Source organism: Muntiacus reevesi, chromosome 3 (genome assembly GCF_963930625.1).
Source record: "Muntiacus reevesi chromosome 3, mMunRee1.1, whole genome shotgun sequence".
Taxonomy (NCBI): Eukaryota; Metazoa; Chordata; class Mammalia; order Artiodactyla; family Cervidae; genus Muntiacus; species Muntiacus reevesi.
This window is the reverse complement of record NC_089251.1, coordinates 157,340,350-157,355,532: the sequence shown is the minus strand read 5'-3', so window position 1 is coordinate 157,355,532 and position 15,183 is coordinate 157,340,350. Positions and strand designations below refer to the sequence as shown.

The 15,183-nt window shown below is 49.0% G+C and overlaps 2 protein-coding genes across 3 annotated transcripts in view; one reads left to right on the top strand and one right to left on the bottom strand.

Moving 5' to 3' along the window:
- SMOC2 (SPARC related modular calcium binding 2) overlaps positions 1-10,918 on the top strand; it is a 154,004-nt gene extending 143,086 nt beyond the window's left edge. For both annotated transcript variants that reach the window (XM_065930971.1, XM_065930970.1), the window contains exons 10-13: positions 1,495-1,594; positions 3,393-3,667; positions 7,023-7,060; positions 9,420-10,918. In XM_065930971.1, the coding sequence (XP_065787043.1) occupies positions 1,495-1,594; positions 3,393-3,667; positions 7,023-7,060; positions 9,420-9,437 (431 nt within the window). In that variant the 3' untranslated portion in view covers positions 9,438-10,918. The remainder of the gene's footprint in view (positions 1-1,494; positions 1,595-3,392; positions 3,668-7,022; positions 7,061-9,419) is intronic.
- A 35-nt stretch (positions 10,919-10,953) lies between these two features.
- On the bottom strand, positions 10,954-14,440 carry LOC136164141 (uncharacterized). Its single transcript, XM_065928939.1, has 4 exons — positions 13,699-14,440; positions 13,242-13,652; positions 12,450-13,171; positions 10,954-11,058 (listed from the first exon to the last, which is right to left on the bottom strand). The coding sequence occupies exons 1-4, from the start codon at positions 14,438-14,440 to the stop codon at positions 10,954-10,956; spliced, it is 1,980 nt and encodes a 659-aa protein (XP_065785011.1).
- Positions 14,441-15,183: the final 743 nt, after the last annotated feature.

Sequence of the window (15,183 nt, the reverse complement as noted above, 5' to 3'; positions counted from 1 at the left end):
CCACGTCAGATGACCGTCCCAGACGCACTGTGCCGAGGGCGCTGCCCTGCCCAGGAGCGGGCGATGACCACCACGTCAGATGACCATCCCAGACGCGCTATGCTGAGAGTGTTGCCTGCCTTGGAGCAGGCGATGACCACCACATCAGATGACCGTCCCAGACCCGCCGTGCTGAGGGCGCTGCCTGCCCTGGAGCAGGCGATGACCACCACGTCAGATGACCGTCCCAAACGCGCTGTGCCGAGGGCGCTGCCCGCCCTGGAGTGGGCGATGACCACCACGTCAGATGACCGTCCCAGATGCGTTGTGCCGAGGGCGCTGCCCGCCCTGGAGCAGGCGATGACCACCACGTCAGATGACCGTCCCAGATGCGCTGTGCCGAGGGCACTGCCTGCCCTGGAGTGGGCGATGACCACGTCAGATAACTGTCCCAGACGCGCTGTGCCGAGGATGCTGCCTGTCCTAGAGCGGGCGATGACCACTGTGTCAGATGACCGTCCCAGACGCGCTTGCAGCCGCAGGTCTGCTGCTCCCTCCCCAGGGAGTGGTTAATGTGATATTTTATTTTTTCCTTGAAAAGTAGCGGTCTCCCTGGGGGTTTCCCCTGTAGATCGCAATCTCCTTTGCTAATTGTATTCACAGGGGAACAACACAGCTCTTTTTTCACCCTCCCCTGCCCCTTCGGGATTCGCATCTGTTTTCTGATATGTGTATTTAACGAAGTGGAAACCAGCGTAAATGGATTCCTGCTACAGGCAATTAACATGTGCTTGAATAATAATAACAAAAACTCAAGTGTCAAAAAGAGGTTTGTGAAACCCCGAGCTCTCCGACTGTGTAAACACGCGGGTCTTGAGTGACTTGGCTGCCACACTCAGCACTGCTGTCCAGTCCGGTCAGAGGCTTCCTCCTGCTTCTCCGAGCCCAGGAAAGGCGTGCCCAGCTGCACCTCTTCATCCCGAAACGCTGAGGGTGGAGGGGACTTGGGGACCGTTCAGTGACCTCTCAGAGGTGAAGAGCGTTGTGGAATGTCAAGCTTCAGGTGAACTCCTCTGCAGAATCACTCGAGGCCACGAGCCAGCTTCCGTCTCAGGTTCATCCGACCGGACGCCAGCGAGTCCTGCCCCAGTCCTGTGAGCCTGGGGTGGTTCCCAGCCTCGGCTTCCTGCCTAACGGGGGCAGTGATGCCACCTGCCGGGGACTGCCGCTTTGGGGGCCAGTGAGATGGTAATGCCCATCTCTTGGTGTCGTGAAATAATTCAAGAAATCTTAGAGACTAGTTTTCAGAAGCTGGGGTTTAAAATCAGCTTGTGTGGGCTGCAGCCTACTTGCAGGTGTTCCAGTGAGCTCGCTGACGTAATGTGCCTGACCCCCAGACCTCTGGGTCCTAAACCAGCCCTTCTCTCCACCACAGGGAAGTCTGCTGTACTCTGTGAGTTCTGGGAAATGTGAACAGATGTCTGTACTTGTTTTTTTTCTCTTTTTTTTTCTCAGGTTGTCCTGGTGCCAAAAAGAACGAGTTTCTGACGAGTGTGCTGGACGCGCTGTCCACGGACATGGTCCATGCGGTCTCCGACCCCTCCTCCCCCAGCAGGTGCGTTGCCCTTGACCTTGGAGCAGGGGGCTAGGACGGAGCTGGTGGTCGGGGGCTCTCGGAAACTGGAGGGCAGAGTCCAGCCACTGGAGTCTCGGGGGTCAGCTTAGCAGTCACAGCAGAGCCCGGGGCGGAGGAGACCCCTCCCCAAGCGTGAGGTCCTCACCTGGAGGAGGTTTGCTTAGCAGGTTTTCCTGTGATGCGATCAGTCCTGTGAGGATGTTGCCGGCGTGGGACCAGGCCAAGGCCCTGGGGTTTCCCCAGGTTCCATCAGGCGGAGGGCGCCGACGCTGGCCGGGGGAGAGGGGGGCCTGGGAGAACCCGGCCAAGAGGGCTCCCTGCTTCAGAATGGTGTTTCAGAGCCAGTGACTGGATTTTATAAATACATCCCATTAAATTGTTTGATTTAAATTCTTGAAATAGGATTTCTTTAGTAAAATATTTATGATGCAACATTCGCGCTCTCAACCCTTTCCGGGGCTGCGATTCAGGGGTGTTAATTGCATTATCACTGCTCAGTCTGACCTCTGAACCTCAGGGGGCTTGCCCTGAGTGCTCGGAGGATGCACTTGGCTCTGGGGCTGAGGCTTTGAGCTCCACTTCCTGAGACTCGGTCGAGTCCCCAAAGCTGACCTGCGCCTGTGGGTGACTGCCTGCCCACAGGAGGGTCATGTCCAGGGTTTAATGGACGCAGTGTCTCAAGCACTGGCTCTCCCCTGTTAGTAATCATCAGTCTCTTTATCTCAAAGCACGTTTTCTGATTGGGAACCTCACAGTCAGTATTTTCTTAGATCACTGGCCTTCCTCCCCAAACCTTGATTATTCCATCTCCTCTAGCTGATCTAAGATTTCTGGTCCCCTTGACTCAAAGCCCCCCTCTCTGGGTCTCTCTCTCTGTCTCTGCTTAAGAGTCAGAATGGGGAAGAATAAAGGGCAGCGCTATGAATTCAGTAGAAAGTTAAACTGTACGAAACCACCCAAAGTTCAAATTGGCATCTTATATTCTCATAAAGATTGCTCTTCTCTCTAAGACTACAGTTGAGAGCAGTGAGTGAATTTCCATCCTAGAAAGTCCTCTGAAAGTTTGAGAAACAGTCAACAGTCTCAGAAAGCCCTGATACCCGGGAACGTCTGGTGTTTGACTCACTCTTGACGCTCATAGCAACACGGAGATTGACAGCCGGCCGAGGAAGCAGGACCAGGGCTTCCCTGAGTGCCTGCCGGCATCGTCCGCTTAGTGAGAAACCACGTCATAAGATCAGGGTTTCCACGATCAGCCTTGAACGCAGAACTTCTGGAAGAGTTTTTAACTTATATCTTAAAATGCCAAATTTTCTTTTTCAATCCAGGGTAAGATGTCTGGTTACCACTTTAGGATCCACGTCAGTTTTTACCCTTTAGCTTACCTGTGACATCAACGGCCTGCCCAGGAGCACAGTTGGAGGAGTAGAAACCCTCAGGGTGCAGGCAGTGGAGATGGGCATCCGTGATCCGAGTGGCACTCCGCGGGGCATGGTCCTCAAGACCTGCCAATCCCTGGTGTGCGACCGGCCCGTACAAACTCACCGTGCCACTTGCAAGTTTGAAACCAACTTGAAAATGTTTGCCAAATCTCTTTTTTAAGTTGTTTTAAAAAAATCATTCTTATATTGAAGGGCAAAGTCAGGCAGCCCTATGCCTCAGGAAGGAGAAGGTGACAAGCAGGTCCCTTATCGGGGAAATTCAGAGCTGGGCGGGGATGCCTTTCTGGACAGACCAGTACCGAGGCGGGGGTCCTGACCACCCACATGTCTTCCAGGCTCTCAGAACCTGACCCCAGCCACACGCTGGAGGAGCGAGTGGTCCACTGGTATTTCAAACTGCTGGATAAAAACAACAGCGGGGACATCGGCAAAAAGGAAATCAAGCCCTTCAAGAGATTTCTTCGGAAGAAGTCCAAACCCAAGAAATGCGTGAAGAAGTTTGTGGAGTACTGCGACGTAAACAACGACAAGTCCATCTCCCTGCAAGAGCTGATGGGCTGCCTGGGCGCTACCAGAGAGGAAGGCAAGGCGGACACGAGGAAGCGCCACAGTAAGCCCTGCTCCTTACTTTGCAGCCGCTCCCGTCCACTCTCCACACCTCTGCTGAGAGTTAAGACAGAGAAACGGTCCCAACAGTCTGGGGGTGGAGGCAAGTGTGACGTGCCATCTGACCCTAGGTCCCCTGCTCACGGAAATGCTGGCAGGCGGTCGGGGAGTGGTCAGAGGGGAGCCGGCTTGGAAAGGAGAGAGCTCAGTGGTGTCTGGAGACACGTCTTAACTCCTCTGTCCTCGGGAGGGGTGGGGAGCCTGCCCTCCCCAAGTGGCCGCCTTCTGATGCTGAAGAGCAAACTGGGGACCCCTGGGAGCCACTTGGGGACCCCAGGCATGGCCCCCGACCAAAGCTTCAGCCTGATTATTAGCCGCTCAATCATTCCTGTTTCCAAACGGTCGTTTCCGTGGTTGAAACAGTTTCAGCTGTGCTGCCGGCTGGGCGAGCGTCTTCTGGACCCCGAGCGCTGTTCTGAGCGCTGGACCACCAGCCAACACCTTGGTCCCTGGGGCCGGGTGGGGTCCACGGGGCCTCTCCCACCGCTGCTGCCTTACGATCCCATCTTCCTGTTGCCGAACTTGCAGCACATTTGAAACGTGAAGCAACTCTGAGAGCAGAGTCTGGAGCATCGGTAGATGGTGGTCTGTACACCTCCCTGTATTTGTAGCTCAACTGGGACTGGCCCCTGTGGTGGTGGTTTAGTTGCTAAGTTGGGTCCGACTCTTGTGACCCCATGGACTGTAGCCCGCCAGGCTCCTCTGTCCATGGGATTCTCCAGGCAAGAACACTGGAGTGGGTTGCCACTGCCTTCTCCAGGGACTCTTCCCCACCCAGGAATCGAACCCAGGTCTTCTCCTTGCAGGCAAATTCTTTACTAACTGAGCTATGAGGACTGATGGCCCCTGATCTCCCCCAAATAATCTAATGTAGTAAAAATGACAATTTGTTAAAACATGAGCATTGGAGATTTGGATAAAAAATTAGCTGATTTGCAGCTCTTTTCTTTTTTTGTGTGCTGAATTTCTCTTAGATTTTTCCTACTGTTAGTTTTCTTCAATTTTATTATTGTTTATTTTTTCCTATCCTGTGTCTTTTGAAATAGGGAAAAGTCAAAGAAGCATAAATATTCAGGAAGGATTATTTCTAAATACCCAAGCTGTTACCAGTTTGTTTCCTTTTTTTTTGCTCACTACCTAACAATACATTTTTTATCCTAAAAAATATGAGAAATCAAATAAAGAACATGCATAACATGTGATCTTTTATTTTGAGACAAAAATCAGACCAGATCTATAGCTTTCCAAACACTCTTTCTGTTCATATATGCATACAGTCGTTGGCATCGTGACCACGACTGAACAGCAAATGCGTGCATATTTATGCACTCTGGTTGTCACTACAAACGGGGTCATAATATGTATACTTAATCACATTCATTTTTGCTTTAAGCAATTAAACAAGATTTTGCATTTAAATTTTTGCAACCAAGACATATTATTGGGAGCATGGTCTCAATTTTCGCTATTACAAAAAAATGCAAAAATGAAAAAATCCTGAAAAATATTGAGAAAAGATAGAACATAGAAAAAATAGTTTCCAAGGGTTCAGGAAAAAATTCACAAAAGATGACATCATGTCTTCATGATTCTTGTACAGAAAATGACAATTGTACAGAACATCAGCAATTAGGAAATGCTCATTTTTGACCAAATTGTTTTTCACCCACATTGCCCTGCTGGCTGTATCCTCTCAGGCGTTTTGCCTTGCAGCCACATCTCAATGTCCAGGGTCACCTGGAAGTGACCAGTATCATCTGATACCATGACATCACCCCCACCCCCACCCACCCTCCATCGCTAAACTTCACACTGGGAGCTGGGAGGTACACGCTCCTTTTTTCACTGAAAACTGTTTTCATTGATGTGGCATGGCTTCTTACTTATTTTAATGATGTACATTCCGTTTCACTCAAATTAATTAGCAGGTTATTTTTTTGCCCTTTATGTATTTTTAAAAAACTCCTTCATGGAGTTTTTCCCTACTCTGTCTTGAGTGGAATATTTCACCCAGGGTCATTAATGAAATTTATATTCTGTTCATCTATACAGCAAAGTTCTAGACTCATAGAAATGTTAACTTTTCTTGCTGTAACTTAACTTTAATCTGTGGCTACCTCCAATGCTCAGTAGACTATTTACTGTAAAAGAAACCAAGAAAAATCTGGCAATTGTTGACAGCCCAGTTGGTTAGAATAGATTCAAAGTATCAGTTTAATATTCTCTAAATTTGAACCAATGGCCCAACGCCTGCTTTCTCTATAAAGTTGTCATCACAGGCCAAACAAAGTGGAGAGTGGCAGCAGCTATTATCCAGATCCTTGAATCATTCAAACCTACAAGTGAAAGAAACAGTACATTTAGCTACTACTCACTCGATATTTTTCCAATTTGTTTAATACATTTGTGTTTCAACTGATCATGCTCTGTTTCTGATTGCTTGAATATAGCAAGAGAAGAGGTTTGAACCTGAAATAATTTTGCTTTTTAGTTTATTAATTGAATGGATGGTCATTAACAATTAATCAAGGCATTTGGGGTTAGGGGTGCTGCCCTCCACCTACTGACTCATTCAGAAGACATTTATCAGGGGCTCCCTGCTCAAAGCATTGGCAAAATCACAGTAAATGAAACAGACAAAAATCCATGTACTTCTAGGGCTTACATTTAGTGTGGAAACAAGGAATGAAATAAATGGGGAAAATCCACTATAACGGGTGCTGCTTGCTAAGGAGGTGACGCGGGGAGACTGGAATTCCAAGTGGAGGTGTGGGGGCAGGAAAGTGTCTCCACAGGTGAGGTCCCGGGCCCCTGTCCTGAAAGAGGCTCAAGCCAAGAGGTGGAGCCAAGCAGGATCTGGGAATAGCTATTTTGAGCCAACCAGTTAAATGATTCTCGTGATTTAAATATAAAACCCAAAGCTTTCAGAGCGCCGGCATTACCTATTGGACGCCCCGGCGCCTGGATCACCTCTCCCTGGCGGAGCTTGGGAAGCGGAGGAAGGCGCTCTCCGCGGCGAGTGGACACGCCTGTGGAATCTGGGGGCAAAAGGGAACAGTCTTCTGAAGTTGGGCTAGAGTGTCTGCGTTGTTGGGAATTGTTTATATACTGGCTTTTACGATCCATTATTTACGCTCCATGCTGAGCATGTGTGTAAAGCCTGTTTTCTCAAAGTTTGCTGGCGGATGCCTCGTCCCTGTAGTCACAGGGATCGCTTCCTGAAAAAGTCTACTTAACCTTTTACTAATGACGTGTATTTGGTTTCTAATCTCTCTCTCTCTCTCTTTTTCCCCTGCTAGCCCCTAGAGGTAACGCTGAAAGCACTTCCAATAGACAGGTGAGTATGTTTGCACTGTAGCTGTAATAACTGGCTGCTTAATTGTAGGTAATAACAGTTGAAGTTCTTTTCATTTGGAAAGTGAAGCGCCTTCCAAGAAAGGAGCAACTCACCCTGTCAGTACCCCTGTGAGGCCTCAGAGGGCGCGGCAAGCTTCTGTCAGAAATCACCAACTTGCTGAATTATCAGCTTCACGATTTTGCCCTAATTGCTTATTTTACTACTTGAAATTTCAGTTCTTTATTATTTTGAGAAAGATTTCTGAGTCCCCCTGTTTTGTGGGAGTATGTATGTGTATATATATTCAAACAGCTCTCCGGGATCTGCACCTGTGATTTATTGCTTGTGTTTGGTGAGGGAGGCTTCAGGACGGAGCAGCTCCATTTTCCGCCAAGCGCCACCTCGGAAGGGACTCAGCTTCTTGCCGTGTGTGCTCATAGACCCCCCTCTGCTCTCCTGAGGCTGGGTCTCATCTGCAGTTAGAGGAGGTGACCGTGCCATCCCAACCACAGCCCTCTCGGGCCTGGAGTCTCTTCGGTTCCTTCCTCCTCCCTGAAGCCAGGGCCACACCCTCCTTTCTCCAGACCACTCGCCACCTTGCTGTGTATTTTGTCTTCACCTCTCTGATGTCAGGTCCCTGTTTCCTAAGACCAGCCCCTGTATCTGTTGTGGGTTTGAAGTGGAGACCTCCAGGGCACACCTTGGATGTAACTTAAAACCATTTCATTAGGAAAGATGTGTAATACGGTTGGTCTTCTTTGTTGAGCAAGTGTTTATGGTTACAACTTTTTAAATCCCAGGGCAAATCACTTGGGCTTTAGAGCAGGGCTGGTCTGAAAGCAATTACCTGGCTGACTTCCCAAGACTTCCACATGACTTTTTTCCTGAGATAACAATGGTGACGGGCACACATGCGCTGCCTCGGTCTGAAATAAACTCTGCTCCAGGCACAAGCCTCACTCCTGAGGCTTTTCCCTGGAAAAGGAATCCGGCGCGGTCTCCCCAGCTAGTTCTGTTTGTCACTGCAAACCGTGATCCTGGGTGAGGCCCTGCTGCCGCTGGCATGATTAAAGCAACTGAAGACCTTGCAGACTGCGTGAAAGAATCAAGAGTCCGACCACCAAAGGCTTTCACTGTGTGAATAACCAAATACAAGAACAGGAAATAAAGGGCATCTCAGAGGATGCATGAAGCTCATATTTAATTTAAAAAAAAGTGAACTGCTTTTCTGGGTGTCTTCCACAGTTTCCATCACGATCATCAGTGATCGGAACCCTGCCGTCAAGCGATATGGATGTAAAACATTAGTGCCACTTCTCCTCCAGCAGATCTGACCAGTTTTATTCTCTGATTAAACGTGGTGATGGTTTATCTTTCTCCACAACTAATTAAAATAGAATGTCTCGTTTACTTAATGTGGGAGATGCAATATCTCTTCTTGCCGCCTGTTCCTATATTTAGCAGGGGATAAAAGCCAACCCAGAAGTCTCCTCAATATTTAAATGTCATTATTTTAAATAGAACTGACATGTGCTGGTTGAAATGGGTCTATGTGGAAAAATAAACCAAGAAGGTCATACACTGCTTCTCCTTTTCATTCTGTATGATTTTTAATTGGCAGAGTGCAGAATTCCAGGAACTTAGTAAGCAAACCTTTCAGTTGCATTTCTTCTTAGAAATCGAATAATGAATGAAAAGGATGAAAATAAAATTGTCCAAAAGCAGCTATGCCTCTATAAAATCTGAAGCATAAATTAGAGTATTAAAAATACATTTGCATGATAAATCCATGGTGATTGGAGATTCTGCAGAATGTTTAATATATTGAAGCTACTTACAGTACATGAAATAAATGCTAACTTCCCAACTGATATATTTTTTCTTATATTTCTGAACATTGAATGAAAGAAAAGTGCTAGAGGTTAAGAAGTGCCCAAAATACTTTTATTTATTTTAATTAATTCTTACATCTCAAGTGGGGCTTCCCTGGTGGGTCAGGCAGTGGTAAAGAATCTGCCTGCCAATACAGGAAGCATAGGTTCGACTCCTAGGTCAGGAAGATACTCTGGAGAAGGGAATGGCAAGCCGTTCCAGTGTTCTTGCCTGGGAAATGCCATGGACAGAGGAGCCTGGTGGTCTGCAGTCCATGGGGTCACAAAAGAGTCGGACACGACTTAGCGACTTAGCAGCTACAGCAATCCCAAGTGAAGTGCTCTCTCTTTTCACTTCTGCATAAAATGTTGCTTCCCTTTGTTCTTATGAGTTGGATTTATTTTATTCCTGGGAGGCAAGCCTTCGTTTTCAGAAATGAGTGCTCCAAATGTCTTAATACATCTCTTTTTTGTCTTTTTTTTTTCAGCCAAGGAAGCAAGGCTAAATGACTCCACAGCAGGTCCTAGACACGTGGCCGACTCCCTCACCAAAAAGCAATTAAAAAAAAACAAAACAAACACATAGTATTTGCACTTTGTACTTTAACTGTAAATTCACTTTGTAGAAATGAGATATTTAAACAGACGGCTTTGATCTGTGAAAATGGAAGGGCTGGCTTCAGAAAATTACTCACATACAATGTATGTGTCCTTCTTTGACCTTCAAAATCTGTAGCTGGTGGAGATGTATTTTGAGTGGGTTTAAGCTTAGTGTCTTCATCCTACGCGTGTTAACCGACAGAAGCCTTGGCCGAGGCGCCCTGGCTCCGACCTGCACCTCCCCGAAGGGCGCCTTCTGGTAGGCCCGCCAGGCTGCTTTGCGAGGGATCTGCTCTCCCGGCGGCATCGCTGGATCCGTGTTGGAAGCGCCACGGCTCCGTAGGCCTCTGTAACCGACTGCTGCCCCCGTCCCGGGTTTGTTCGATTCTTGGGGTTTTGTGCTAGCTTGTTGGTTTTCCTTCCCGAGTGCCTGCGCATGCAATGAGTTATCCAACCACTAGCGCAGGCTTTATCCATAGAGCCCTGGTAAAAGAGGAGATATTTCAAACTCTTTGTGGGATGCCTGCTTTTCCATTGCGAGCTTCTGTTTGAGTTTTGCCTTGGGCTCAGATTATCCACGCTGTAAATGCTAGAGAATTCTGTCTGCCTTCCCGAGGCAGCGTGGAGGGGCCCGATGTTCAGAAAAGTAAATTTAATCATGATCTGACCCAGCCAGCCAAACACGCTTGTCAGCCTTCTTCTCCTCGTACACCTGGCCCCTGTCCATCCGTCCATGGTCTACCCCGGACGCCCAGGAAGGGAAAGCTTTCACCTGAGCAAGTTACGAGCAACCTCCTTAAAGAAGGAGTGGCCAGGCGAGGCTGAGCTGGGCGCTGGTCCTGGCGGCCGGGGAAAAAGTCCTGCGGGTGCCCCCGCTTCCCTTCTTTCCTGGAGGCATCCAGGGCTCGAGAACTGGTCGCTGGGAAATTCACCCGAGTGGGGCTGGACAGGGGTGGGGGGCAGTTGAAGGCCCCACGGGGGCAGCGGGGCCGGGCCTTGGGAGAGCCGGCTGCCCCCGTCAGGGCTGGAGCCCCGCCTCCGTGACGTGCCCACGGGCTCCACGGAGTGGAGTGGAGTGACAGACTGCGACACTGCCTCAGCTCGAGCTTTAGGTTTGGAAAAAAATCTTCCCGGCCCCAGATCCCCCAACACACAGCCTGTCCATCTGTCTCGACAATTTTCATGAAGACGTTTCCTGCGGCGTCTCCTTTAAATTGCGGGAAAGTCTAAGTGAAACCTTGGAGCCACAAAAGCAGCCCCCCGTGTGTGTCACCATTGTTTAAGAAACAGCTATGATCCTAAATTTATTGGATAATCTTTTATATTTCTGAACTTTGAATTTAATCATTTTTCTTAGATTAAAATAAAATATGCTATCGAAACCGTAGTCAGCCTCTTGTTTCATTCTAAGGGTGTCTGCCGTCAGGAGCCAAGAAAGGGATGCTGGGCTGGGGGGAGGTGGACCCGGGCACTGCCCCTCTGGCCGTGGGACTCGGGGTAAGAGCCTTTGGCGGTTACGGTCTCCTGCTGTCAGACAAGATGACCAGCGGCGACGTGCACCCTGGTGAAGGCACAGGCACCCATGTGTGAAGGGTGCGGGCTGGTGCAAAGGACACACATGTTCATCCTCGTGACGGGAAGGGCCGTCCACTCACGAGGAGCTGAGGGCTGGAGGACTTCCTGTCCTGCTGGGTGCTGGCTGGACCACAGAAGAGACAGAAATGTTCTTGTCTGCTAAAGCTAATGCTGCTCACTTCACAGCTCCAGAAACCCTGGCAGACCGTGGGTGCCCGGCCCCAACCTCTGGCCCCAGCGTCCCATCCTCGGTCAGGCTGTCTGCGTCTCCCACTGCGGTGGGGGCTGCCTCCCTCGGTTTTGCTGAGATGTGACTCACACACAGGGCTGTGAAGGGGGTAAGATACACAGCATGATGATTTCCCTTCCATATACCATGAAATGGCTGTCACAGTAAATTTAGATAGCATCCAGCCTCTCGCATAGGTACCAAAACAATGTTGTTTTTTCCCCCTAGTGATGAAAACTTTCAAGATCTACTTTCTGAGTAGTTTTCAAATACGCCATTCAACCCTGTTAACTATGGTCCATCATGGTGTGATCTCCACAGCAGCGTCTTGGCTGGCCTCGCTGCCTCTAGGAAGGACTCTGTTCCTTCCTGGTAAACCTCCCCTCACCCGCACTTTCTTTCTCTGCACAGAAAAGTGTCGTCTTTGTAAAACTCCACCTTAGCACTTCAATTGTGCAATCAAGATGCTACTGGAAAGGAGTTAAGAGGAAGCTTCCAGGAAGCACTCCTTGAAGGGGAGGGACTTGGCCTGGTTCTGGAGCAGGTAGGAGATGACCAGTGTCCAAGGAGGCTTTGAGCCTGAACAGAGGCAGGTAGGCTGGAGGGACGCCGGAGCCATGGAGGCAGTGGGCCAACACGCCAGGGCTGGGGCAGATGGTTCTTATTGCTAACTATTAAGACTTTAAATGAAAAACAGAAATTGTTTCCCTTACGTACCTGGTGCAGCTGTTTTTAGTGATAGATGCCTCCCTCCCCCAAAGCCCTCCCCGCCTTCTCATGTTGAAAAATGCTCCCCTGCCTCCTTGTCAAAAACCTCCAAGTGGAAGATTATTTAGAAGTGCACTGACCAACTCATAAATCACGCCCATGAAAGTCACAACCAGGATTTTCTAAAGTTATCAAGATGGAAGTTGTCAGCATTTTTGTAACTCATGTGAAGAAATGACTGACATCATCATAAGCTGCCAAGTAGACCCCAGATCACATAAACAACAGAGCCAAACTGGAGAGAAAGTAAGGGGGAAAAGTAAGAAGCTCGTGGGCCTGTGGTGATGGTGGTAGTGAAAATGGTGGGAAGGAGGAGGAGGATGATGGTGGTGCTGCTTCTGCTGACTGTGACGATAATGGTGATGGTGGTCAGGGGGATGATGGTGTTGGTGGTGATGGTGAGGGTGATCAGGGTGGTGGTGATGATGGTGCTGATGGTGATGCTGACTGTGATGATGGTGATGGTGATGATGGTGATCGTGGTGATCGTGGTGATGATGGTGATGGCGATCATGGTGGTGGTTATGATGGTGGTGGTGATGGTGATTAGGGTGGTGATGATGATGGTGATCGAGATGATGGTGATGGCTATGATGGTGATGGTGATCAAGTTGATGATGGTGGTGATGCTGACTGTGATGATAATAGTCATGGTGATCATGATGATGGTGATGGTGGTGATGGTGATCAAGGTGATGATGGTGGTGATGCTGACTGTGATGATAATAGTCATGATGATCAGGGTGATGGTGATCAGGGTGATGATGGTAGTGATGCTGACTGTGGTGATAATGGTGATGATGGTGATAGTGTTGATGGTGGTGGTGGTGATGCTGACTGTGATGATAATAGTGATGGTGATCATGGTGATGGTGGTGGTGATCAGGGTGATGGTGATCAGGGTGATGATGGTGGTGATGCTGACTGTGATGATAATGGTGATGGTGTTGATGGTGGTGGTGGTGATGCTGACTGTGATGATAATAGTGATGGTGATCATGGTGATGGTGGTGATGGTGGTGGTGATCAGGGTGATGGTGATCAGGGTGATGATGGTGGTGATGCTGACTGTGATGATAATAGTCATGGTGATCAGGGTGATGGGTGATGGTGATCAGGGTGATGATGGTAGTGATGCTGACTGTGGTGATAATGGTGATGATGGTGATGGTGTTGATGGTGGTGGTGGTGATGCTGACTGTGATGATAATAGTGATGGTGATCATGGTGGTGGTGGTGATGGTGGTGGTGAGGGTGATCAGGGTGGTGGTGATGATGGTGCTGATGGTGATGCTGACTGTGATGATGGTGATGGTGATGGTGGTGATCATGGTGATGGTGGTGATGATGGTGATGATGGTGATGGTGATCATGGTGGTGGTTATGATGGTGGTGGTGATGGTGATTAGGGTGGTGATGATGATGGTGATCGAGATGATGGTGATGGCTATGATGGTGATGGTGATCAAGGTGATGATGGTGGTGATGTTGACTGTGATGATAATAGTCATGGTGATCATGATGATGGTGATGGTGGTGATGATGATGGCTATGATGGTGACGGTGATCAAGGTGATGATGGTGGTGATGCTGACTGTGATGATAATAGTCATGGTGATCAGGGTGATGGGTGATGGTGATCAGGGTGATGATGGTAGTGATGCTGACTGTGGTGATAATGGTGATGATGGTGATGGTGTTGATGGTGGTGGTGGTGATGCTGACTGTGATGATAATAGTGATGGTGATCATGGTGGTGGTGGTGATGGTGGTGGTGAGGGTGATCAGGGTGGTGATGATGATGGTGCTGATGGTGATGCTGACTGTGATGATGGTGATGGTGATGATGGTGATCATGGTGATGGTGGTGATGATGGTGATGATGGTGATGGTGATCATGGTGGTGGTTATGATGGTGGTGGTGATGGTGATTAGGGTGGTGATGATGATGGTGATCGTGATGATGGTGATGGCTATGATGGTGATGGTGATCAAGGTGATGATGGTGGTGATGCTGACTGTGATGATAATAGTCATGGTGATCATGATGATGGTGATGGTGGTGATGGTGATGGTGATCAGGGTGATGATGGTAGTGATGTTGACTGTGGTGATAATGGTGATGATGGTGATGGTGTTGATGGTGGTGGTGGTGATGCTGACTGTGATGATAATAGTGATGGTGATCATGGTGATGGTGGTGGTGATCAGGGTGATGGTGATCAGGGTGATGATGGTGGTGATGCTGACTGTGATGATAATGGTGATGGTGTTGATGGTGGCAGTTATGATGACGGTGATGATGGTGATCAGGGTGATGATCATGATGGTGATCATGGTGATGGCTATGATGGTGGTGGTGGTGACTATTATGATGATGGTTTTCTCCCTAATACCATATACTACCACAAAGCCTTGGAGAAGGAAATGGCATCCCACTCCAGTATCCTTGCCTGGAAAATCCCATGGACAGAGGAGCTGGCAGGCTACAGTTCAGAGGTCGCAAAGAGTTGGATAAGACTCTTTGTGTGTGGCTCTCTGAGTGACCTGAGCACAGCACATACCACAGTGGCCAAAATTTGTAAAGCATTCTTGATTAATTAGATGCTTGGGCATTTTTGTATTTCTTCATTCTAAAAAGCAATAGCTACTTTTTTACTACAAAGCCAAAGGCAAACCACCCCAAAACTCCACAGTCTGCCCTACCCTCGTCTATCCTTATCACCCTCTGCACGTTGGCTGGGCTGGCGGGGCTCTGCTGGGCCTGCCCGTGCCTCACCCCTGCTCCAGGGTGAGGGGCCGTTGGGGGTGTGTCTCTGCGTGGCCGTGGTTGAAGCACGGTGTGATTTACCCCACTGCTTGAGCACATTTCAAACCTCATCTTGTGGCCTGTCTGCTCGCATCTGTGAACCGCCCTTGGGCTCCGAGCAGGTCCCCAGCCTCAGCCTCCCGGGCCCCTTGGGCCTGCTCTGCTCTCTGTAGAGCAAGTTCTCGTCCCGGGCACCGGCCAGAGAGTGAGTATTTTCACCAGGGACTGGACACGACTGAGGGCAGAGGCATGCAGCACGTTTTGTGTTTTA